This window comes from Pelophylax lessonae (assembly GCF_965119305.1).
Source record: "Pelophylax lessonae genome assembly, chromosome: 7".
Taxonomy (NCBI): Eukaryota; Metazoa; Chordata; class Amphibia; order Anura; family Ranidae; genus Pelophylax; species Pelophylax lessonae.
Genome location: NC_138774.1, coordinates 238,562,004 through 238,587,862, shown reverse-complemented (window position 1 = coordinate 238,587,862; position 25,859 = coordinate 238,562,004). Strand labels below are relative to the sequence as shown.

The 25,859-nt window shown below is 42.3% G+C and overlaps 1 protein-coding gene across 1 annotated transcript in view; it reads right to left on the bottom strand.

Annotated features, from left to right (window-relative positions):
• LOC309560669 (5'-nucleotidase domain-containing protein 2-like) overlaps positions 1-25,859 on the bottom strand; it is an 88,959-nt gene that overhangs the window by 43,367 nt on the left and 19,733 nt on the right. The window contains exons 2-6 of the mRNA XM_082264293.1: positions 15,961-16,145; positions 14,834-14,908; positions 12,237-12,292; positions 10,476-10,569; positions 6,724-6,852 (exon numbers count right to left, since the gene is read on the bottom strand). Of these exons, the coding sequence (XP_082120419.1) occupies positions 6,724-6,852; positions 10,476-10,569; positions 12,237-12,292; positions 14,834-14,908; positions 15,961-16,145 (539 nt within the window). The remainder of the gene's footprint in view (positions 1-6,723; positions 6,853-10,475; positions 10,570-12,236; positions 12,293-14,833; positions 14,909-15,960; positions 16,146-25,859) is intronic.

Sequence of the window (25,859 nt, the reverse complement as noted above, 5' to 3'; positions counted from 1 at the left end):
TATGTTAGCCCCTTCCCAGCCAGGGGCATTAGTACAGTGACCATGCATTTTTTTTTTTAGCACTGATCATTGCATTAGTGTCACTGGTCCCCAAAAAGTGTTCAAATGTCTACCGCATTATTGTGGTCCTGCTATAAGTCACTAATAGCCGTTCTTACTAGTACATTAAAAAAAAAAAAAAATCCCATAGTTTGTAGACACTAACTTTTGCACAAAACCAATCAATATATGCTTATTGAGATTTTTGTAACCAAAAATATGTAGCAAAATACACATTGGCCTAAATTTATGAAGACATTTTTACACTTTATTGAATAGGTTTTATAGCAGAAAGTAAAAAAAAAAAAAAAAAAAAGATTTTTTTTACTTACCGTAAAATCCATTTCTCTTTCGTCCACCGTACATCCGTCGGTGGAAGAAAGAGAAATATTTTTTTCCTTCAAAAATAGTCTGTTTATAGTGAAAAAAAAAAAAAAAATAAGCGCAGGAGGTTATCAAATACCACCAAAAGAAAGCTATATTTGTGGGGGGGGAGGAAGGCCAAAACTTTATTTGGGTACAGCGTCCACACAACCGTCAGTAAAGTAACGCAGGGCTGTATTGCAAAAGAATGGTCTGGTCATAAAGGAGGGGTAACGCTTTCGGAGGTCAAGTGGTTAATGGCCTACAGCTATAACAAAGGGAGTTCTTCTACTTTGATCCAAGCTGCACAGCTTGGTTTTTAGCTACAGATGCCCCTTATAAGCTTAGGCATTTATTTTGTTAAAAAGGTGAACTATGCATTTAAGGTTGCTGCCAGGGGAGCTGGATGGACATCTGTGCCCTCTGCCTGCAAGTAAAAAGTCCCATGCACTGGTGCTAAATGCCCGGCATAAATGTGGCTTAAATGAATGCTGTGTTTACATCTGTTACTATATACGTTATGACACGGTTTCTTGTTTTGTCACTATAACTAGCTTCTAAAGAGGAAAGGGGGGGGGGGGTTTGATGCAAAAAAATGGACGTAAACAAAACTGAACACAGATGTGCAAATTGATGTAATCTGAATCAGCATTCATCATTTTCTTCCTGAACTGATGACAACCATGTGCAAGGGGCCTTTGTGAGGCCTAAAAGTGGTTTATACTGCCCAGATTAGATTTTCTAAATGCAGAAGTTAGCGCAGGAATGCCAGCATAAAATGAGGCAAAAATTTTTATTTGGGGTAAAAACATCCGCAGTATCACCATAACAAAACCTCACACCATGGCGAGGGTTCGAGCTCTGCCAGGGATACCAAGGACAGCGTGGAGTCAATTTTCCTTTAACTGAAGACACAGAACCCTCATTATGCAGAGCTCACAAAAGTCTCAAACATTCAGGATAAAAGGATCCAATCTCTGAACAGTGACCGCGGTCAGAAAGATGTTTTATTCAAATCATTCTTATTCAGGAGTTACAAATAAAACACACAGGGCTGGAAGGGAACTTAAAACCAAAAGAGTTGGTGAAGTTTCTCCTGAGAGGAGAGAACAGAGCCAGCAAACTGCTTTCCTCAGAGTTTTCCTCCTATCACTCAGCCATCTGCTGGACTCCACACCCAGCCCCCCCTCGCTATGACTGACAGAGCGCCGCTACCCGTGCTGGTCAGATAATAAACATCTGTGGGGGGGGTGACGTCACACGCCTCACTTTCTGGCACAAAATGTTCCCTTCAAGCTTGAGGGAGAGTCAAAAAAAAAAAAAAAAAAAAAGAAGTACAATATAAGAAGGGGGGGGGGGGGGGTTGGAACGATTCGCTGCAGACCAAAACAAGGACGCCATGGCCCCCCCTCCTATATCCAGTCTGCACTGGTTTCAGTCGGCCTTGTTTTTCATTTTAGGGGAGAACATGCCTCCCTCCTAGTTCCTTCCATACAAACCTCATGATACGGTACAATGAACTATTCTATAAGAAACAGACAGACATGTTTCTTTTGTGCCCCTATTCAAGTTTGTGTGCCAGTATAAGTTTTATCTGCTACAGAGCATGGTGTCAACATGTTCTTTATAAAGTGGTTTGTCCATGGAGACCATGGATGACAATACTCCCGAGTCTGCACGTCACCCCAACAATATCAATGCTAATCATTTAATTACGGGCAATAAACAATTTTACATCCAATCTTTCTGAAGCCCTTAAAGCATAGGACACACGGTGAGATTAAAGGATTGTCCGTTTTTTGTTTTGCATGCTCGTCTCCATAGCAAAAAATAAATAGGTTACTAAAGTATGAAAATTCTCGGACCAAAAAAAAAAAAAAACTATTCGGAAGTAATGTACTGTTTTGTATTTATATTGTGTTTTCAGACAAAAACTGTACTGATTAAAGCGAACAAAAACGTATAAGAAAGGTTTTCAGGTATGTCCATTCGGATAATTTTGGACAAAAAATGTACTAATAATCAGATTATCGTACGATCACTTTGAAAGCGGTATTTTTTGTACAATTTTCTAAACGTGTGAATGGGGCTGAAAAGGTTAGTTCACCTTTACCAAACAAAAAAAAGATGCAGATAATGAGCGTCTAGAGAAAAAAAACTGTAGCTCTGATTAAACTTAAATGCCCTTGCTATAGGTGTAGACAATTTGATACCGCCTGAAGACTGACTGTCAGTGTTAATTTTGGCAGCAAATTTCAATTTAGTTTTAGTCTTAGTCTTAGGACTAAAATGGCATTTTAGTTTTAGTCCCATTTTAGTCTTCTGCAAGTGTTTTAGTTTTAGTCTTATTTAGTCGACTAAAACTCCAGTATATTTTAGTCGACTAAAACGCCCTACATTTTAGTCGACTAAAACTCATTTTAGTCATCTATAATCAAATGGGTGTAGTTCAATTGTAATTTGTAATGCATTATTTAAGCATTACTCTACAATTTCCAAACTCATATACTACTGCTGGTCCTGGAGTGAAAAATCTAATATGTTATTATTTATGCTTTGAGCATGCACCAGTGTTAATTTTTGGCAGCAAATTTCGATTTAGTTTTAGTTATAGTCTTTTGACTAAAATGCCATTTTAGTTTTAGTCGTATTTTAGTCATCTGAATTGTGTTAGTCGACTAAAACGTTTTAGTCGGTTTTAGTCGACGAAATTAACACTGCTGACTGGAATACTCCCAGGATGTTGCTAAGTGAGGCCTCGTCATTACTGCTCACTTCCTATAATCACAAGAGCGAGCGCACAAAAGTTGAGCTCCGAGCTGCTGCCTCAAGGAAGAGAAAGAATGTAAGGCGGTACAAAAAAATATTAAATTATTATTATTATTATTTTTATTAATAATCTTGCTCCCATGATGGTAGAAGTGCACCGTTATTACTAGGCCTCACTTAGCAATGTCCTGGGAGTATTTCAGTCAGGATTCAGGATGTAAATGGCCTACACACCCATAGCAACAGCATTATTAATTAGACCTGCAGTTTGTTTTTACCTATAGACACCCCTTACCAGCATAATCATTTTTTGTAAAAGGTGAACTAAGCTTTTAATTGATTTAAATACAACGGCTTACATACCAAATACAAAATAATCAACATAAAGACCACTTATGGTGGCCACAAATGCTTTAACCACTTCTTACCCGCCCACCTTTAAATGACGGCGGAGCATCCATTGTTCTGGGTTGCCATCATATAACGGTGCACCAGAACTGCCTCTCTCACACGCCCGCGGAATGGCAATCATGGGCGCGCCCGTGTTGCTAGGACACGGCGCGACCCCGATCTTGGTAAAGAGTCAATGACCTGACCCTTTACCCATGTGATCGGCTGTATCCAATCACAGTCGGTCACATGTAAATGAGGAAGTGCCATTATTCGGCTCTCCTCGCCTCACACTGTCAGTGTGTGAGGCTAGGAGAGCCGATCAGCGGCTCCTCCTCACAGGAGAGACGGACAGGTAATCAGGGTACTGATCAGTGCCCCGATTAGAGAAAATTTTAAATAAAAGTGCCAATCAGTGCCTGCTCATCTAGGCACTGACTGGCAGCACTATGGGCACTGATTGTGCTGCCCGTCAGTGCCACCTCAGTGCCCATCAGTGAGAAAAATTATTTTCAAAATGTACTCACAGAAAATACTTTTTTTTCTTTCAAAATTTTGTCTTTTTTTGTAAGAAATAAAAAACCCAGCGGTGATTCAATACCACCAAAAGAAAGCTCTATTTGTGTGAAAAAAAATGATACAACATTTCATATGGGTACAGTGTAGCATGACGGCGCAATTGTCAAAGTGTGACAGCGCTGAAAATTGGCCTGGGCACCAAGGGGGTAAAAGTGCCCTGTAGGTAAGTGGTTAAATATAACGGCTTACATACCAAATAACCAACATAAACAAGACCACTTATGGTGCCCAGAAATGCTTTCATTTTATTATACGAGTGGTGGGCAACTCAAGACAACATTTGCAAACAATTTAATATCCATACCTTCCCTTCCAATCAAATTAGATTAGGTTTGATAAAACCCAATCGATAGGCTATGGAGGAAAACCATAATTTTCCATGGTTGGCTGCACAGAGATACTTTTTTTCACAATCCAAGCGATCAGATTATGAGGATTACAAGGTGGAAACCAATGCGATCGATAACCTATGCTTTGCATCAAAAATTATCTTCGCCATCATGGGCCATTCCCCAAAACTGTATGCAATGACACGCTAATGTGGGGTTCAAGCAGGAGGTGGCAATACAACCCCTACTCACTGAAGAGAGCACCACTAGAGTAAATGAGGCCTTAAAGATAATCTGAAAAATAGGCATGCCCGCCAATTAGGTGTAAATCTTTAAACTCTGCAATAACCTCCAGCTGTTTACTCAAGATAAATAATCTGCCTGTACAAAATCTTACAAATGCCGTATGTGGTCAGCTCATCAACAAACAAAACCACCATGTGTGAGACCGTCACAGCTACTCATGCAGAGCAATCCTTTATCCGCGGCCTTGTGGTCAGGAACCACACTGATAATGTCTACAGTCATGTGGCTGTCCGCTAGGAGAAGCAGTGCATAAACTTTTACAAGTCAATTACATTTCCAACAGAAAAGCAGATTAGAAAAGCTTTGGCTCACACAACCAGCTTTTTTCTAAATGCTGCAGACTAAATCTGCCCATAGGTGGATCGAACGTCAGCCGGTTCAGCAGAGACCGGACATATTTCGATCCATCTATGGCCAACGATGGACTTCTGTCAAATGGGACTATTGGAAAACATTTGACGAACGGCTTGCAGTCGCTGATCAGTATTCCGAGAGGAGTCCCCACTAGAATACAATAACACAGCAGGAAGGACTCTTCCATCCACCTCGATTGTATGGATGAGGGAATCTGGTAGTCCATTATTTCCCCTTATCACCCAATTTTAAACCTCTATAGAAAAGTAATTGATTATGCATCGCACAGTTATACCACTTTGATGTCTCAATTGGGATTCCTGCAATGACCACATCTGTGTACATAGTTAGTCAGGTTGAAAAAAGACAAGTCTATCTGGTTCAACCAACAAAGAAAAAAAAAAAAAAAAAAAAAAAAAAAAACACACCAGTATTGAAAACCCAACCATACAACCCCATATACACAATCCTATACCCACAGTTGATCCAGAGGAAGGCTAAAAAACCCAGCAAAGCATGATCCAATTTACTACAGCAGGGAAAGAAATTCTTCCTGATCCCCCGAGAGGCAATCGGATATTCCCTGGATCAAATTTACCTAAAAAAATTCTTAGTACCCACTTATTGTATATTAAGTACACCCAGGAACATACGGTTTCTCTTTAACCCCTTCCTGTCCAATCTCAGCTGTTTTTTTATGCCCAGGGACAGGAAGGACTGCTCAATCATGTACCCACTGTAATTGGCTTTTTCACAATATTCACATGATCAGGAGGCGGTCCTGCCGGACCCCAATAATTTGTAGCGCCCAGAAGCTGTATGTCACTTTTGCTGGGAGTGCACCTACAGAAAACCTCAGCCACCCATTGATGCACGGTGCAGCGCGTGGGACCCTAAAGCTCAAACGGCTTTACTATCCCACATTTATTTATTACAGGTACTTCTATAATGCTGACAATTTACACAGCCCTTAACATACCAGTATATGTTCAATATTCATATCAGTCCCAGTCCTCAAGGAGCTTACAATCCAAGGTCCCCAACTCACATTCATACAGTACATACATACTACATAGTAGACAATAACCCTACCAGCATTGTGGGAGGAAACCAAAGTACCCGGAGGAAACCTACCCAGGCAGAGAGAACAAGCAATCGCTAGGCAGGTACTGCCAACCCTAGAAAAGCCAGGTGAGGTGCTAACCACTTAGCTGCCCACATATGCATTACATGGGTGGCAGGAGGATAAGCCTCTAGTATGATCATACAGGAACAGTTCTACTAAAACATAAGCAAAACCATTTAAGGCCGATCCCAGGCTACAAGCAAAAACTGGTTCATTCCCATGGGCACTGAGACCCGAAGCATGATAGACTGCCTGCACAGTTTCGTATAAGGAAATGGAGATGCGCTGGCTGTACAGACTTGCCTGCACCTCCTCCCTAAGCAACTTGAGGCGGATGAACGTGCGATAAAACACAGCCTACATGTAGGATGGGTGTCAACACCCACCAGAACTAAGCATTATGCGTACAGTATAACTAAACCATAATTCCTCCATAAGTATACAGATAAGTTTGTTTCAGATACTTACAGTGACATCTTTGTACAGATGGACTGGATCATAGTCAATGTCATTGGAAATGAAGAAGTCATTGGCCACAGCCAGAAGCGTCATTTCAGGGAGAGAGAAAATGTCCATGTACTGCTTGACAGCGGGACCCTAAACAGGAAAGATTGGCACAATCAGAATTGACAATCGGTGAACGGCTTCTCAGTATGAACATGCTACAACAGAAATATGAAGTACAGTTGTCTGTAGCTGTTCCAGAGGGTTTCTATCAGAATTTTACTGCCGAGACTCCCTCAATTAAGATTTCCCCTCTATTCCTGTGACCACTATTTCTGGGAGAGAAAAGTGGGATGGGGAAAAAATTTCTCCCCAACTGTGACTCAGACAACCCAACATAGCAAACTAAATGCTTTGAGTGGAGGTTAGGCTGTCCGAGTACCTTTTTGAGAGATTTCCCCTTACTCTTCCAGTCTGTGACCACCATCTACTATGTATAAGTGGAAATTATTTCCAACATTTTGTTTATTTACAATTTTTATATTGCTCTTGTAGCCCTGAGGAAGCCCCCTGAAACAGGTTGGTTCTTTTGGGAATCAAAGGAGTGTTGGACACCTTTACAAGGTCTGGCACTCCTATTGGTTTATGCTCCGAGTGACATTTCTGGGGACCCATTGGAGGTAGGGATGCACCGATCAGATATTCGGATCGGATATCGGGGCCGATATGGCCATTATAGCTGGATCGGGGGATCTGTAACATTGACCGATCCAGTTTTTGCTGAGTAACGGCTCAGCCATCCCTTACTTGGTGTAGTAGTAGTAGTATCGGAGCCGCTACTTCCTGTATAGTCCCGGCTCACAGGCGGAGTGATATCAGATGCACTCCGCCTGTGAATGGAGGAGCCGTACATATGAAGCAGCGGCTTTGCTCTGTACTGCAGCCGCTTGCTTTGTGTGTAGCTCCAGATCGGTATCAGCGATTTCACAATGCCAGATATCAGTATCAGGTCCAAAAAAGTTCATCTGATCTAGGGATCAGTGCATCCCTAATTGGAGGGTAGCTTTGGTTGCACGTAAAGATGCCTGACTAAGACCAGTGAGGTCTTTTATTATTAGTATTAAAAGGAAAAGTCATTCAGTGTTAATAATCAGCATCGCTTTGAACCCAATGGGGCAAAACAATAATCCGATTCGAACCCTTTCCCGCTATCCAGAAAGTAAAACATTTGGCTGGAGTTCTACTTCACATACCAATAGGGAACTGGAAAAATCAGATATATATTAATTCTGATGGTCATCATATGTATGGTTAAAGCAATAAATTTTCCTTCTCAGGCAAGTAATTGTTACATGTCAATCTTGGCAATGTTCCCTTTCGATTGTAAACAACCTTGAAATGACTTCCCTCCCATTTAGGCAAAACTCTTGTTATTCGGTTTTATCCCCGCCAACAGCCAACTAGGTTAAATGCACAACTACAGGACAATTTAAGACGGACCGCTTCACATAGCTGCAGACTTCTCTTACTTTCATCTGATTTTACGAATGAAACCAGTAAACCAATTTCTTGCACAATAGACGAAACTCCTTACGGAATAGTGTATATGTCTATCCCAATTTTTTGTCAGCCGTGAGAGCCAACTAAGGGGTAGCAAAAATGGATTCTGAACGGTTCTTTCAGGAGAACTGTTTAGCCAGACCTGTGATCCAGAAGCCACTACCAGACAGCACAGAGAGCTCCTGAACCTCATTGCAGACTACGACATTTAAACAATGTATCCAGGGAATAGGAAATATTGACAGGGTTAGTTCTTCATTACAGAAGAAAATAAATAAAAAAGTGAATACTTAATACCCTCCTTGGTCCTGGTCCCCACTATACTTACCCCCAGGGGTTCCAAGTGGTCAGCACCCCCCCCCCACAAACACTCAAGGGATCTGAAATACACACTTCTCTCTTCTCAGTCAGTGCTTGCATGATGGATGATAGACCAATCAGAATCCATCTGGTTCATCCTGGAAGCACTGACAGAGAAGGGTGAGAAGAGCAGAGGTTTTAAAATCCTGGAACTCTGCAGTCGCTGTGGGGGTGTTGACAGCTCAGCAACCTCAGAGGCAAGTACAGCGGGAAGAGTGTTAGTGTTCGTTCAAAAATAATGTAAAGTTGAACACCTGAAGCACCAGCAAGGTAATGAGGTCATCTCTCTGCTCTCAGGTCCTGTGAGCATGCTCCCTGTGTCACACTGACAAACACTTTGAAAAGAGTCCTCACAGGCTCAAAGTCCAAGAGTTGAGGTGCAGGAGGCAAATATAAAGAGATCAGGTGCTTATGCTGCTAGTTCTAGGCCAAAATGTATTTAATAATTTTATAATACCTGGATTAAACAGAATTTTTGTAAGAACTTACCGTAAAATTATTTTCTCTGAGTCCTTGGACAGTCGCCACCCAATCATATTAGCCTTCACTATTGGGTAATGGCACCCTCTGCAGGAGCAAGCTAGGCAGATTATTAGGCGATTACAAAACTTTTATACCTCGACACACCTCTAGGGGGCCATCCCTCGGCCATTATCCTGAACCAGATCTCAGTTCCTCAGTTTGTAGCAAGCAGTACCGGAAGGCAATAACACCCAGATCAAAAAAAAAAAAAAAGGGGGTAGGGGGCTGCGACTGTCAATGGACTCAGAAAATAATTTTACTGCAAGTTCTTCAAAAAAATTCTATTCTCTTAGGTCCTCTAACAGTCGCCGCCCGATCATATTAGCCCCAAAGCAGTGCAGGTGTGACGGGTGGGAAAAACGCAACCAAATCAGAAGGTAACGCAAACAACCGGGCCAGCAACAACCTGAGCCCACAACAAAAAGGGAACAAACCCAGAATGAGAAAAAAAAAATATATAAAAAGAAAACCGAGACACTAGGTCCCGGCCAGGAAGACCTAGCCTGCTCCTAACGCTAGGCAGCATAAAACTGAGGAACTGAGATCTGGTTCAGGATAATGGCTGAGGGATGGCCCCCTAGTTGTGTCAAGGTATAAAAGTTTTGTATTAACCCAATCTGCCTAGCTTGCTCCTGCAGAGGGCGCCATTACCCAATAGAGAAGGCTAATATGATCGGGCGGCGACTGTCAAGAGGACGTAAGAGAAAATAGTTTTAAAGATTTGCCTGGCGTACAGATTTTTAAGGACGTAGGATAGTGACAGGTTCTCTTGTTAAACCCCCCACCCACTGATACTCACCTTTCCAGGCTTCCCTGGCTCTCTTGCAATGCCGCATTCTAGCCCTGTGTCGAAATGTATTCAGGGTTAGGTTCCTCCTCCTGGTCAGGTAACCGTGTTTGGGATTGGCCACTTAATTCTGAGCACTGCAGTCTAGGAGAAGGTCAGATGCTCCTCCATAACTGGTGTACCAGATATTTTACTGAAGGCTCTATCAGAGTAGCAGAAGAGCATGGTGAAGGTGTCAGCGGGTGTTGGGGGGTTCCTACAAGAGATCTGCCATTTGGCCCTGAATGAGCAAAGTGACAGGTTCTCTTGAAAAAGAAGTACCGTAACTTAGGAAAATTTGTTTGCTTTTTAATACATTATGGAGGCAGCCTCTAGACCCCAAGGAAGGCATAGAATTGGCAACCTATGTTTCAGCGGCCATGTTTTTTTTCCAAAGAATGGAATACGCAGCTTGGTCAAAGGATCTGGTGGATAAGGGATCACACCACTCCCCTGTCAAACTGATTATGCCGATCTCAGAAATGCACACAGCACAGAAGACGCTTACCTTGCCGTAGAACCCGCTGACCTGGTGAAGTGGGATGTGGTGTGTTCCCTGGTAGAGCTCCATCACCTCCTCATTTGGGACCGGCTTCAGGCCCCTAGTGTTTGGGGAGGGAGGCACAGCACATTAAAAGGTTACAGTAGGAAAGGTTAGGTGAACACACCACACTACAGCAAGACAATTTCCCAAATACACAAAATATCATAAAGAACAAAAACTGCAGCAGTGTAATGTTTCAGTGAAGGGGCACGGACAAATCTCACAACAAATCTGTCTGCCTGAAGCATGGCAAGACAGACATACTATGGCCATAATTAAACAAGGCAAGTAATACTGTACTAAATGAAAAAAAGTCAGCTTATCCTGGTATGCTCACAGTCTTACTAGCTGGTAAGTTGCGTAAGAAGTTTGGGTTTGTTTCGAACCCAGGTTTGCCCAAACCTGAAAAGTGGTCAGAGCCGACCTAATCCATTGAGGCCAGGGCATTCCCTGCCCCACAATTGCACGTACACAAAAGGATGCTCCCGACATTGACCAATCATGGCCATGTGACCAGATTAGGTCAAAAGACATGGCCCCAAGATGGACATCTGACCATATAAGGTCAAAGACATGGCCCCAAGATGGTCATCTGACCATACAAGGTCAAAGACATGGCCCCAAGATGGTCATCTGACCATACAAGGTCAAAGACATGGCCCCATTACGGCCATATTAGCTCAATTTGTTGAAGAGCATCCCTGCCCCTTTGTGTACACAGCTGTGGGGTGGGTGAATGCCCCCGCAACAGCTAAATGAGCCAGCACTAAAAACCTTCCTTCCAGGTTCACCCAAACATGGGTTTAGACCTCGACCCAAGCTCATCATTAGTGTTGAGGTGCCAAAGACATCAGTTACAACATAGGCTGACCTATCTAGGGGGGGGAATATTTAGTAATAGACTGGAAAGAAATTCACCCCAGCCAATTTATTCTTTCCTTATATCAGATCCACGGTTATCCAAACAGGTTGGGGTATCCATGGATATGAAGGTTTTCAAGTCTTTATTATCTGGCACAAGGGATATGAGGGATTTAAGGAAAAAAAAAAAAAAAAAAAAAACCACACAACACAAACACACACACTAAAAAAAAAGGAAGGAAACCAGTGAAAACCAAAAACGTGGGACAGAAGACACCCATAAGTCCCACAACCTACATTGGCTTTCCCAACCTCATCTTCAGTGTGCCACGAGGACATAAAATGGAAAACTTCAACTATAGGTCATGTTTGCACACTGTCCCATACTGCAGTGCTCGAGACCCATTACCAAGAACATGTACTGTGACCGGAGTAATAGGGGCATGCCTAACGAAGAAAATAACTGTTCGGGACTCCAGAAGCACACTACATAAACGTGGTTCCGTCCAGTACGTGGCATTTTGAAAGCCAGTAGCCAGTCGTTACCCCTAATTTACTTTATAATGATGAGAATAGAACATCCACATGTGGATTCAAGCAGTTACAAAGACTAAGGCTGGCCATACACTATACAATTTTCTTGTTCAACTTTCCTTTAGATTTACCAAAACCATGTAATATAGGGTCAAACCTAAACACTTTTAATTTGTATGCAGTCAGGCAGGCCCTTGCACTACATAGTTTAAGGTAAATCTAAAGGAAATTGAATAAGAAAATTGTATAGTGTATGGCCAGCCTTAGACCCTACAAATTTGACATCTTAGGAAGGATTTTGTCATAAAAGTAATCTGTTCTTCCACATACCTGTATGCTGTGCCCAACTCAATGTAATGATACGCATCTATCTTCATCAGGAGTCCCTACATCAAAGAAAAAACAGCTGTCAGAATGCTTCCATTTAATCAAGAACCCAAATCTATCACAAAAAACAAGGAGGAAGTTGATTCTCTGATGAGGCATAATAAGGCATTTCCTGAGAAGAGACGAACCATATAAACTGGAGGAATACAAGCAGTTGACTGGGAAGCTACATATGAAGGGAAGCAGGCTATATCAAAATAGGCAGCACTGTGGTTAACCCATACATTTGCTGTGCTTCGGATTTGGTTTTAGTTCTCAGGGACACAATAATGCATAAATGTAATGTTTTCCCCCAGATTTGCTGGAGATTCTTGGACACATAGGTAGAGACCATAAAATGGTAAAATCTAATACATGTGTTTAGCATCTATTCACTAAAGTCTATAGTATTTCACCTTAAATCTGGATGAGAAAAAAAAAAAAAAAAAAAAATCTTCGGCAGATTGTGTCCCTTACAGTAAGCCCAAACAGCTCCAAGTAAGCATAAAGTTGGTGGCCAACAGGAGCCTCCATTACGAAGTCCTCTGGTTCCAAGGCCTCACTGCACCCTACTCTTTACTGGAAAATCCTGACAACTTAGTATTGGGAGAATAGATCTACCCCTTCCAAAATGCAATACCTGCTACTCAAGTAACCTACTGCCAACCTACCTACTGAAAGGAATGCCTATTATTCTTTGTTCTTTTATTGAAATGTGTTTTTTTGCATAGAACTACAAGAGGCTCTGGCAGACTATGGAGTCAGTAAAACAGATCATCTGCCACCTTCTGTTTTACCTGGACTACTAAAGTGCATGGCCAGCCTAAATTACATTTAAACTGAGCATACATTTTGCAAATTCTGACCCAGTTCCTGAAGAACCAGCAAAAACTTGGCTCTTTGAGTTGTCCTGTAGCCACCCTCCCACCCAACATCTTTCTAATGAAAAAAATCCAAAGGGGCTGGGCAACACCACTGTTGATCCAACAGTGGCTGCATCCAAGCAGATGCAGCGGCTTTTCAGATATTTTGATAGACACTGATGCCTGCTGCCAGAATAAAATAACCACAATAGCAGATTAGTCCATCTGTACTGTATAGCATAGTGGAATTATTGGTTCAGCTCGCAGGCTTAATGAAAAAGATCTAACTTGGTATGGCCAATATTCAGTTACACCTCCATACTGTACATCATGAAAATGTACTTCTTTATTTTCCAGGGTAGCTTAATAAAGCACCAACGATCTGCTGGAATCAGCATGGTCATCATTTTATCTCAGCTAGAGTGCTGATGACCATCAGAAGCCTGAATTAAAAGCAGCGATAAAGAAGACACAAATGTAGGGAAGATAGAGAAATAGTGTTGAGGGTAGAGTGTGGTATCAGTCAGCCAACATCCTATATATCAATGAACCAAAAAGTCTGTGCACATTGTGCACCACAACCCCTCATGGACTATGGAGGCAGAACCAGATATCAAACTATGTTAAAAAGTATTTTTTTTATTGTAGAAACCTTCCATAAAAAGGATACATGTCCTAGTAAAATGACATTACGAGAAATACCAGTATATATATGGGTGGATTTATCATCCTAATATTCTACTTATTATACCCTACAAAACATCAGATGGATCCAAAAGGGTTGCCAATGCCAAAGTCAGCCCAAACGAATGGATTTAATGATACCCGACATGTTTTGGGGCTTGTGGTCCTTCCTCAGGGAAGATCGTGGGTATTTGTACTTCGGAATCAACCAAATAAATGCAAAAGATCAGTAGAACCACGTAGATCCTGCTTGTTAGGGTAACTGCATGGCAACACTCAATGAGGGACAGGAAAGCACAGAAAAACTGCCAGATATGCATTTACAAGGACCTCATTGGGGGAAAAAAAAGCCCTTGTGGCGTCAGCACACAGCAGCAAGTTTCTTGTGGTAGGATGATTACAAGGGACTGCAATCGGCCTGCTCATCCTTGGGGGCTTCTTTCCCCAACGGTATCCTTGTGAGTGCATATCTGGCAGTTTTGCTGCGCTTTCCTGTCCCTAATTGAGTGTTGCCATGCAGTTACCCTAGTAAGCAGGAATTAATATGCACTACCGAAGCTTTGCATTTTTATGCTTGATTCCTTAGTACAAATGCCCACCATCTTCCCTGAGAAAGGACAACAGGTCAGAAATAGGTCAGGTATCATTACATCAATTCATTTGGGTAGAACTTGTTTCAACATTGGCAACCCTATGGATACATCTGATGTTTGTAGTGTATACCAAGTACGATATTAGAATGATCCATCAACACACGTACTGTTATTTCTCGTAATGTCATACTAGGACCGGTGTCCTTTTTATGGAAGGTTTCTACAATAAAAATACTACTTTTTAAACATAGTTTTATATGTGGTTCTGCCTCCATAGTCCATGAGGTGTTACGGTGCACAGACTTTGGTTTCGTATGCAAGGAAGTATAAACCTTGTTTAAGGAGTCCCCCAAATCCAGATCACTATTCAAGATAAGCAGATTTTCCTTTTACATATGAAAAGCTAATGGGTGGCAATTACCTTATTGATGTCGTAGTGCAGGCCTCGTACAGCAAAGTTGGGCAGATAGTCATACTTCATGATTCCTACTGGGTACTAGGAAGCAAAGTACAAAAGGTTAGATTTGGATATCAATGAGAACCTATCTACAATACACATTGGCATCAACATGCAATGGAAATGCAGAGTGTAAAAGCCTTGCAGCTCTAATCCTGGGTCTCTCAAGTGACACTGCCCTAAAGCTTATTTGCCGTGCAGTTCTACTTCATAAGAAACAAGGAGACCAGAAAATATGAAGGATGAGCCTAAAGCTGGCCATAGGCTATTGGAATTTTGCTTTGATTCCCAATGGTGAAAGCAACAACAATTTTGAAGAACTTCTTAAGGAAATTTAAGTCATCAAATGCACTGAGAATTTTTATACAAAATGTTTCTTTAAAAATCTAATAGTGCATGGCCAGATTAATTGTGTAGGACTTATCACGGCCACTCAGCCAGGGTTCTGTAGAACCTAAAAAAAGAAAAAAAAAAAAAAAAAAAGTTCCTCCAGAGGTTGCTAGGGGTTCCTTGAGCTGTGGCCGATTGACCTTCCATTTGATGGTGCCTATATAGTTCAAGTGTCATTAACACCAATTATCTTTTTAGCCAAGGATTGTATTCTCACAGACCATCAATTTTAGGGGCATGGATTTCTTCATCACTTGGTCCTGAAGACAATGGTCACAAGGACAATCAGAGGTGTCAGATATGGGGACACAGAGCAATAAAAAAAAAAAAAAAAAACCCCTAGAGAGGATCTGACCCTTTCGTTTTCTATCCAAAACAGTTTTTTGGCTTTAACATTTGTTCCATCCCCATAAAACCTTCAATACATACTGTATATGCATGGCTTTAATTCCTATAGAAAAGCCAGAAAAGAACGAACCTCAGTGGTAAGCAAATTTAAATTTAATGGGTCGGTAGTCAATATACGTGAACAGAAACAGGTTCTGTGTCTACTCTCATAATTACATAACAAGACTGTCACATACAGGAGTAGTAAACCCCTTTCCCATCTTTAGAAGTGGTCAACAGCAGGGTCACCGGTGTCAGATCCCCCACTGTTTGTTATTTATGGCCATTGGCTGTACCATGAATCCATGACTTACTTTGTACTGCTCCACCAGGATGTCCCGGGCAGTGTTGAAGATCATGGAGTGCAGAGCATTGGAGTAGAGTGCCAGCGTGTAATCATAGTCAAAGCCATAGATTTCTATGTCACCAAGACCGACCTCATTGTTGGCATAGATGGTGGATGAATTCAGCAGGTTACATACTCCCGGGGGCAAGAGATCTAGAACGGTAAAATTGGGATAACTTTACTGTTACTTTTTTTTTTTTATTCATTAAAGTTTATTAATTGCGTTTGAAAGACTGCTGCGCAAATACAGTGTGACATAAAATATTACAACAATCGCCATTTTATTCTGTAGGGTCTCTGCTAAAAAAATATATAAAATGTTTGGGGGTTCTAAGTACTTTTCTAGCAAAAAAAGATTTTAACTTGCAAGCAACAAGTGTCAGAGAAAGGTCTAGTCTTTAAGAGGTTAAACTTCCTTTCTCCCTGGCAGAGGGAAGGAAAAGATACAATGTAATCATTTTGTTTAAAGGTTACTGGGAGACTTAGGCTGCATTCACACTTGAGCGTAGCGTTTTTTACCGCGATTTTTTCAGGCGTTTTTCATTGACATCTATCAAAAACGCTGGTAATCAGCCCAAAAAGAAGCTCATGTACTTTTTTCAGCTACAGGCGTTTTGCAAAACGCTCAGATGTGAACAGGGGCCATTTAAATGAATGTGGTTTTACTTGTTGGGCGTTTTGGAAGCGTTTCTTTTGAGCGTTTTTGGAGCTGAAAACGCCCAGGTGCGAATGGAGCCTTAATGCTGATAGGCGTTTGCAGGAGGAAAGATACAATGTAATCATTTTGTTTATAGTTACTGGGAGTTTTCCACAGCTGTTTTCTCTGCTCCCTCAGCTATGCAAAGAATCGAGAATATGTCAGGTTTAGATCGTCAGGGGGGGGTGAATCGAGATCGCGATTTTCATATGATTAATCGTGCAGCTCTAGCAGCAAATTTAAATATTCTTCTAGATTGTAATCTCTCACGAGCAGAGCCCTCCGGTATTAAGTTGTATTGTAACAACTGTCTTTCCTCAGGTTTTAGAGCCCATTCACATTAGCGCGACTTGTCAGCCTGACAAGTCGCGGTCCATCGAGTAGTACAGGACCCGTTCTAATAGGAGCGACACAAGTCGCTCCGACTTAGAAAAAGGGTCCTGTACTACTTTGGGGTGACCTCAGAGCGACTTGCATAGACTTCCATTATGTGAAGTCTCTGCAAGTCGCGCCGAAGTCGCGGTGCACGCGACTTCACAGGTCGCCCCCCAAAGTTGTGTCGCGCTAGTCTGAATGGGCTCTTAAAGCACTGCGCAAACTGTTGGCGCTATATAAATCCTGTAGAAGAATAAGCAACCATTGCCGTCTCCACACTCTACAAGGATTAGGCTTCTAAAGCTGGTCATACACTGGTAGATTTTCCTATGAACGACCGCAAGCAAAATCTCACCAATATATTTGAGAAGGCCAACAGAGACAAAAGGTCATTCAAAAGCACGTCAAAATATTGTTTGCTTTTAACATTTGTTGAAATGAATGGAATTTTTCATAATTAAAACCACACTGTTAGAAATGTGTTCATTCATATAAATTTAATAACGCTCCTTCAAATTTTTTCATTATGACCATCAAAAACGATTGTCGATTTCACCCCAGAAACTTTTAGAAAGATAAAAAAAAAGCAAAAAAAAAAAAACCACCACACCCCAAAACAAATACTAATGTATGGCCAGCTTATCAAGTAACAAGGCACATTCTCTGAAATGTTTTCAACCACCATTGGTGGCTTCAATTAAGGTGTAATTTTCATTGACTCCTGAGCATGAAAATGGCGTGTGTAAGTTCCAAGTCATAGCCGGCACTTGTATCAGGTTTAGAATTCTCCTCTGTTGCCATGTGACAAGACTGTCTGGCAATTCATTTTTTCGATTCGCTTTATATGGCACTAACAATTTACGGAGCGCACTACCACATTCACATCAGTCCTGACTCTTATGGAACTCCTAATTTAAAGGTCCCCCATCTCTCAAGCATCCATATGCATTACTACAGCCAGTTACCCTACCAGCAGGTCTATGCACATGGATTAGCCACTTTTAGGACCCACTTTGAATCAGAGGGCAGGGTAGAGAGCCAATAACTAGAAGCACCAGATATTTCACTTTGGTGCAGCAAATAAATGGATCAAACAGGAGGGGGTTACCCCAGCATTTCTTATTTCTGATAGGTGCTTGCTGTACCATGTACTTGTTTGTAAAAAAAAAAAAAAAAGTCTCCTGTTCTTTGTATGAGTTCCTTTGTGTAAAATATCTGGTGATCCTGCCTGTCCCTGCTTTCCTGTTAAAAAGGATCAGGAGAGCACATCGTGGTCAGTTCTCTAGCTATGCTGGGAAATCCGTGTACTCTCCGCCAATTTTTAGACATGTCCTGACAGGCCCCCTGCAGAGCCTTTCACTGGGAAGACCAGTTACTGTGGTTTCCCCTCCCCCGGCTCTTACACAGATGAGAACAGAGGAATGCGATACCTTATAAAAAACTTTTTTTAATACACAGACATACTGCCTTCCATTACATTGTAAAGCACTGCTCAAACTGTTGCCGCTATATAAATCCTGTATAATAATAATTACAATTTTAAACTGAATGGGGTGTTTTACAAGGCGATAAAGACATTAGATTACTCAAGTGCCCAAGGAATACCATAAGCCAACAGATGTTCTCTGATGCATTCCCGATGGCCGTCTCCTTGGCACTGCTGGCGGGAGCTTATCATGGGAAACGCACACATAGGACAGTTTTATAACCTGCAGGATCACAGTTGGATATAAAAGTCCAAAACGGTCACAAGAAAACCAAAATTATGAGACTGTTGTCCAAAGTCTATAGGCACCTTAGACCTCATGCACACAGGTGCATTCTTCCTTGGTATAAACATGCTGGCATAGTTTGGTGCTGCATAGAGCCACCAATAGAGATGAATAGTTTAACAGTAGGTGGCCGTACACAAGTATGTACTGCTATATGCATAATGTGGTGCATGCATACAGACACAAGTCACCAAATGCAGAGTAAAGAGGAACGCGCCCGTCTTAAACTGAAGTGATATTTAAAAAGGATTTTAGAGTTACTTTAAAGCCAAGTTCCGGCCTCGGGGGTGAAATTTAGCTAAAAATACCCCCGGGACAGTCAGGGCTAGCACATTCCACAATGTATAGCCCCTGAATTGTCCCAGGTTGCACTTACCTTTTAGAAGAAATACTTACCTTAAAAACTTCTTCTCCAGCGCTGCCATCTCCGGTGTGGGCAGCTGAAGCCAGCGCGTCCTCTTCTGGGATGTCGGAGTCCCAGAATGCCCTGCACCGGCCCCGCTCGTCACTTCCAGTGCAGGCAAGGCATCCCTGCACCGCTTCTGGGCATGCCCAGAAGCTGTTTAGCAGGGAATGCCGCACCTGCACCGGAAGTGACGAGCGGGGCCAGTGCAGGCGCATTGACTCCTGGGAGTGATGACATTCAGCTCCCAGGAATCATCGCAAACCAGAAGTGACAGCGCGGGCCGAGGCCGCAGAGGGAGGAAGTGGAAGGAAGGGGAGTACATTTTCTTCTATAACAAGGTAAGTGAAAAAAAAAAAAAAATCAGGAGCATCCATTTCTTTTTCAGGTGACACTCAGCAAGCGGATGGCCCAAAATGGATTATTTTTTTCGATTTTGAGGCCGGAACTCCGCTTTAACATAGCATTGAGGTCATCTACAAGAAGCCATTAGACATTTTGGAAAGTGCTGTGCGAGCTGTTGGCACTATACAAATCCTTTGCAATAGAACATAAAATAAATATAATAAGAAAATAAAACCTAATCTAAATATAATATGAAAATAAATCTAATCTAAGAAAATAAAGCATATAATATAAAATAATCTAAGAATATAAAATATATAATATAAAAGAAATATAAGTATATAGAATTGAACTGTAAACTAAGAGCTTAGACAAGAGCCTTATAATTGGGCTTTCTATTGCCATATAGGAAAACCATTAATATTTTTGATAAATGCAAAAAAAGGGGCTTCTGACAAAAAAAAAAAAAAAAATTTAAAGAGAAGTAAACTTCCTCTGCAGACGTTTATATTTAAGCCTATAATAAGGTTTACCTATAGATAGTCTAGTGAAAATATCTCCTAAACATGAAAATATCTCCTAAACATGTACAATTTAGGAGACATTTACATTGCATGCAGCCAGTGACATCACTGGCGCATGCGCTTTGAATGGCCACGTGTGCCGATGCTTCCAAGCCCCGTGCCATGAACGGCGGCTCCTGCGCATCCCGTGACGTCATTGTGGCTCCAGCCAATCACAGCACCGGAGCCTGCGAATCCCGAAGAAACTCCGGAGAAAATGTCAGCAGTGTACGGGCGCTGCTGGAACAGCTTCGTTCTAAAGTATTACATGGTGAGCTAGTATGCGATGCATACCATATGCTCATAATGCCCTTCTCTTATGGGGTTTTAACAAACTCTAAGGCTAAACTCATTATGGAAGGAGCTGCAGGATATCCCTGCTAGAGAAAAAAACCCACAGGACAAGTATTTTGACTGCAGGAATTTCCTTTGAACTGCTGCTTGTCCCATTCATTACACCCCACCCATCTAAAATCCTTTCTAAACAAGATTTGCTGATGGGGGATGGGAGCACAAATCCGTACCATGTGCTATGCTAGGAAATGAGCCTCCTTAAGTATTGCCATTTGAAAACTCAAATGTTATTGCTCCAGGTTTTATCATTCAATGACGTTCATCTGTCAATGCAACGGACATGTGGAACATCAGTAATGCTCTACGAGCAATACAAATCCTGGTGGTAAAAAGGACCCACTAAATAAACTACTAAGGGGCTTGTTCACACAGGAGTGATGATCCTCGGTATGTAGACAAAAACAATTCTGCCTTTTGCTGTATTTTTACATTTCTCCATTGAGATTCAACAATGAGTTTAGCAGACCCTCTGAGAACTACAACCATTTCCTAAGGCTAACCATACATAGGATTTCTCTAAAGGCCCGTACACACGAGTCGGAATTCGGCAGGGAATTTTCATCCGACGACCGATCTGCCGATTTTTGGCTTGTTAGTATGGTGTTCAACAACCGACTCCGACTTTTCGGCCGAAAAAATTCTGGTGTGCAGGCTATAAAATTTTTGTCCACCGTCAAAAACACGTCCGATTTTCATGCAGTCAGTACAGATTTCGACAGGGAAAAATCTAATGAGCAAGTCTGGGCATGCTCAGAGAAGAAAGAACACAAAGAAAGCAATCCAACACATGACATCACTTCTAAAGTAGAATTCTGTCGGACGACAAAATTTGTGTGCAGTCTAGGCACATTCCAACCAACAGACACCACTCTGGACAAGAGACGAACGACCGGTCGGCGGAAATTTGTTGTGTGTACGAGGCTTTAGGCTCCATGCACACTGGACTTCAAGTAGTATGGACTTTTTTTTTTTTTCCATACAAAAGGCTCGTACACACTTGACGAAAATTGGACGAAATATCCTGATTTTTCTCTCTTGCTCAGCGTTCATAACAGTGCATAAGGTTCACGAAATTTCTCGTCTGATTTTTTTTTTTGGGGACGTTTGTTCCTAGACTTCCGGGTCATCAGCAACTTCAGATCATGCGCGGTCTTTCATATCGGATATTTCGCGGACGTTCTGCGAAAATTGGTTGTGCTGGGGACGGACAATAAAAAAAATTTGGGTTTCGTTCCTCTTTTTTCCCCGTTGAAAAACGTCGGCATCGGCTGCTTAAAGTGGTGTACACACTAGCCGAAGATCGTACGATTTTACCTCGGACGGGAATTTTCTACTAGTGTGTACCCCACTTTACCTAGGTGGATGCAGTACCGGTTCGATGCTACATCTGTCCCCCACCGCCTCTGACACTAAGAACCGAGCGCTCAAACAGCCCCGATTGCTCAGCTCCCCGAGCAGAGCTGGTGAAGGTCAGTCCAAAGTATCAACCAAATTGTTCTTAGTTCCTCAAGAACCCTTTGCACCTCCTCCCCACCAGGGCTTCTCATGAGCCTCTCTCCTATCCTATGGAATTCCCTACCCCAATCTGTCTATACGCTTCTCTGGTTTTCAGGGCTCGACTAAAAATGGACACTCTTCAGAGAAGTCTATCCTGCCTCTACCCAACAACTGTACTTTTATTTTCTCCTCCAGCTCATTTCCCACTGATATTACCTTTTGTAACACTTGACCCTCTCTTTTAGATTGTAAGCTCCAAGGACCACGGCCCTCTGATTCCTCCTGTACTGAATTGTATTGTTGTACGGTCTGCCTACATGTTGTAAAGCGCTATGCAAACCAGTGTAGCTATACAAATCCTGAATAAAGATTTCTCCTAAGGCCAACCAAACATGAATCAGTTCTTTATTTAATCAGCCAGCAACAGATTCATAAACACTAAGCCCCGGTTCACACTTGTGCGTGTGCGGGGTTCGCATGTAATGTCGGAGCGCACTGCTCCGACATTACATGCGATCAGCTGTGCGGTGCGAGTTTAGCCATACAAACTGTATGGCTAAATTCGCATCGCTCCCGCAGCAAACACGCACAGGAGGCATTTTTGCAGCCGCATCAGGATCGGATCGCACAGCGGTTCACACTTGTGCGATCCGATCCTGTGCAAACTGCACGATCGCACTGCGATATGCGATCAAACTGGGGGTGTCGTTAAGATTACATTGACACCCCCAGCGTATCGCATATGGCAGTGTGAACTGCCGGGGGTGCGTGTGCGATGCGGGAACAGGCTGCGAATTCGCAGCCTTCCCGCATCGCATATATGTGAACCGAGCCTAAACGTCCATGCCAGCAATTGTATTCTGACAGTAGCTGCTCCTGCGGCCTTCAGAATACCCAAATATTGACTGTATCTGACTGGCTGCAGTCAGTTCAGGCAAGAATTTTTTGCCAGCCTCCTTCGATTTTTATATCAAAAGTTTAAGCCGGTGGAGCACTAGGTGCAACTGCTGTAGTGAACAAACCCTAAGAAAGGGAAGGCTGGAATTAAATTGCACCTTATAGAAAAACATAAAAGTCCCATATTTACATTTAAAAAAAAAAAAAAAAAAAAAAAAAAAAAAAAAAAAAAAATCGCACAGGTGAACAAATACCATTTGTGGGATTAAAAAAACAAAAAAAAAGTATACATTTAATTTGGGTACAGCATTGCACGACCGCGCAATCGTCCATTAAAGTAACGCAGTGCCGAATGGCAAAATATAGCATGGTCAGGAATGGGGTAAAATCTTCCGGTCTTAAAGCGGTTAAAAGTACGCTCATTGAGAATTTTTTTGTCAAAGACATGTAGCTAAATACATTCTGTCCTAAATACATGACAAAAATTGAATAGATTGGATATTTTTTTAACTGTCAAAGTAGAAAATGTCAATTTTTTCGCAAAATTTTCACTTTTATTAATATTGCAAAAAATGAAAAGCACAGAGGTGATCAAATACCACCAAAAGAAAGCTCTGTTTGTGGGGAAAAAGGACGTAAATTTGCGTTTGGGTACAGCATTGCATGACCGCGCAATTATCAGTTAAAGTTGCGCAGTGCCAAGTTGCAAAAAGTGGCCTGGACGTTAAGCAGGAAAATCCTCCGGTGGTAAAGTGGTTAATATGTTACACCCTAAACACGGGTGTTATGGTTGGTGTTAGCCTTTACACAAGCACATGTAAAAGATCACAAAACAGGCCCTTTAAATGACGTAGGATGAAGCAGGAAAAAAACAGCTACACTCCTACAGTCCAGCAATGTACATTACACCATATGTACTATCGTCTTTTAATGGAAGATAAAGCTAAAGCTGCTGAGCTGTTCTCGGGTAGAGTACGCCTGAATATGGCAGGAGACAGATACCGATCATGTTTCGTCACAGAGCATACCTCGACTGAAACATTGTTTACAGCACATATGACACCCGCATGCATGTCCATGTCAGATAAGAAAGAAAACTGCTGTTTTCACTAAACACGAAGAAACCAAACACAACTGATATGTACATTGTACACTGACAGCTGACACCCAAATGCTGATCACAAGTTTTAACAACTCGAAATGAAGGCTTCAAAAAAAAAAAAAACAACTAGACTCCCTGTAGACCTATAGCATTCATACCAACAGACTGAAGACCATGGGTGTTCAACCTGCGGCCATCCAGTGGATGCAAAACTACAAGTCCCATGAGGCATGGAAGGGCTGACCATTACAAGCATGACTTCAAAAGGCAGAGGCATGATGAGACTTGTAGTTGCGCAACAGCTGGAAGGCCACAGGTTGAGCACACATGCTGAAGACCATGGATTGTTAATGGACATTCTAGATATCACAGGGCAAGGGTACCTTCAGGTTCGTTCCCATATTTTCATCTTTACACAAGATCTATTAACTGGAGTGTTTTGGATTTGACAGTTTCCAGAGAACTTCTGCCTTACAGCACTAGGGTCATCAGATCAAATCTCAACCACAACACTAACTGCATGGAGTCTGTATGTTCTCTGTGCCTGTGTGGGTTTCCTCCAGGTACTCCAGTTTCCTCCCACACTCCAAAGATATGCTGGTGAGATAATTGGCTCCTGTCTAAATTGGTCCTAGTATAGTGTGTGCACGTAAGGTGGTAGGGATCTAAGCTTGTAAGCTTCTTAAGGGCGAGAACTGATGTACAATAGAGTATATGCACGTTCAGTGTAAAATGTCTGAACGATAAAAAAATACCTGTAATTAAAATAAAAATAAATGAGAACGTTCACACATGTGCATGTCTTAGGGCTCTTTCACACATCTTGTCCGTCGGACAGACTCCGCTTTTCTCAGCGGGGGGGGGGGGGGGGGGGGGAATCGAGCCGCCGATCCCTCGCTGAGCAGAAGGATGACAGCTGTGTCTCCGCGCTGTGTGCAGAGACACAGCTGTCAGTTCCCCATGTATCTCTATGGGGGAAATCGGATGGGAACGGACCGTTGGTCCGTTCTCATCCGATCCGTTCGCTGGACGGATGGAAAATAGGGTTTCCATCCGTCCAGATTTGACGGATCGGATGTCAGCGGACATGTCTCTGCTGACATTCGATCCCCCATGGAGATGCATGGGGGGACCGTTCAGATCCACCAACAAAACGGACAGGCGGATCTAACGGTCCGCCTGTGTGAAAGGGGCCTTACTAAAAACTGGAGCACTATGGTGCAGCTGTACATAGTAACCAATCAGCTTCTAACTTCAGCTTGTTCAATTAGGCTTTGACAACAAAACCTGGAAGCCAATTGGTTACTATGAAGAGCTGCACCAGATTTAGTAAATCTCCCCCTAGGAGTAGTCGATCATGCTGTTTTTTTTTTTTTGTGAGCTACAAAAAAAATAATAAAAAAAAAATAAATGCAGCAGTCAAGAGTGAGCCCCCGTTCACACTAAGGCGACCTGGTCGCCTCACAGGTCACTGTAGGTCACCTTCCATAGGGAAGCTGCGGACTCGTTCTAATAGGAGCGACACAAGTCGCTCCGACTTAGAAAAAGGGTCCGGAGCTTCTTTGGGGCGACCCGGAGGCGACCGCCATAGACTTCAATGTTATGAAGTCCGTGGCGGCTGCTCCGAGGTCGCGGCGCGCTGCTCGCACCGCGACCTCGGAGGTCGCCCCCCCGAAGTCGGATCGCCCCTGTGTGAACGGGGCCTTAGAGACTCTGGGGCAGAGACAGAAAAAAAATAGTGAATTATCTTTGGTATGCATCTATAGCCAAAATACTCTTTCCAGACTGACTGGTATCTTCATATGTTTAGCGTTGACATGCAAAAAGTTTGATAATGGTGTACGGTACATACATATAAAATA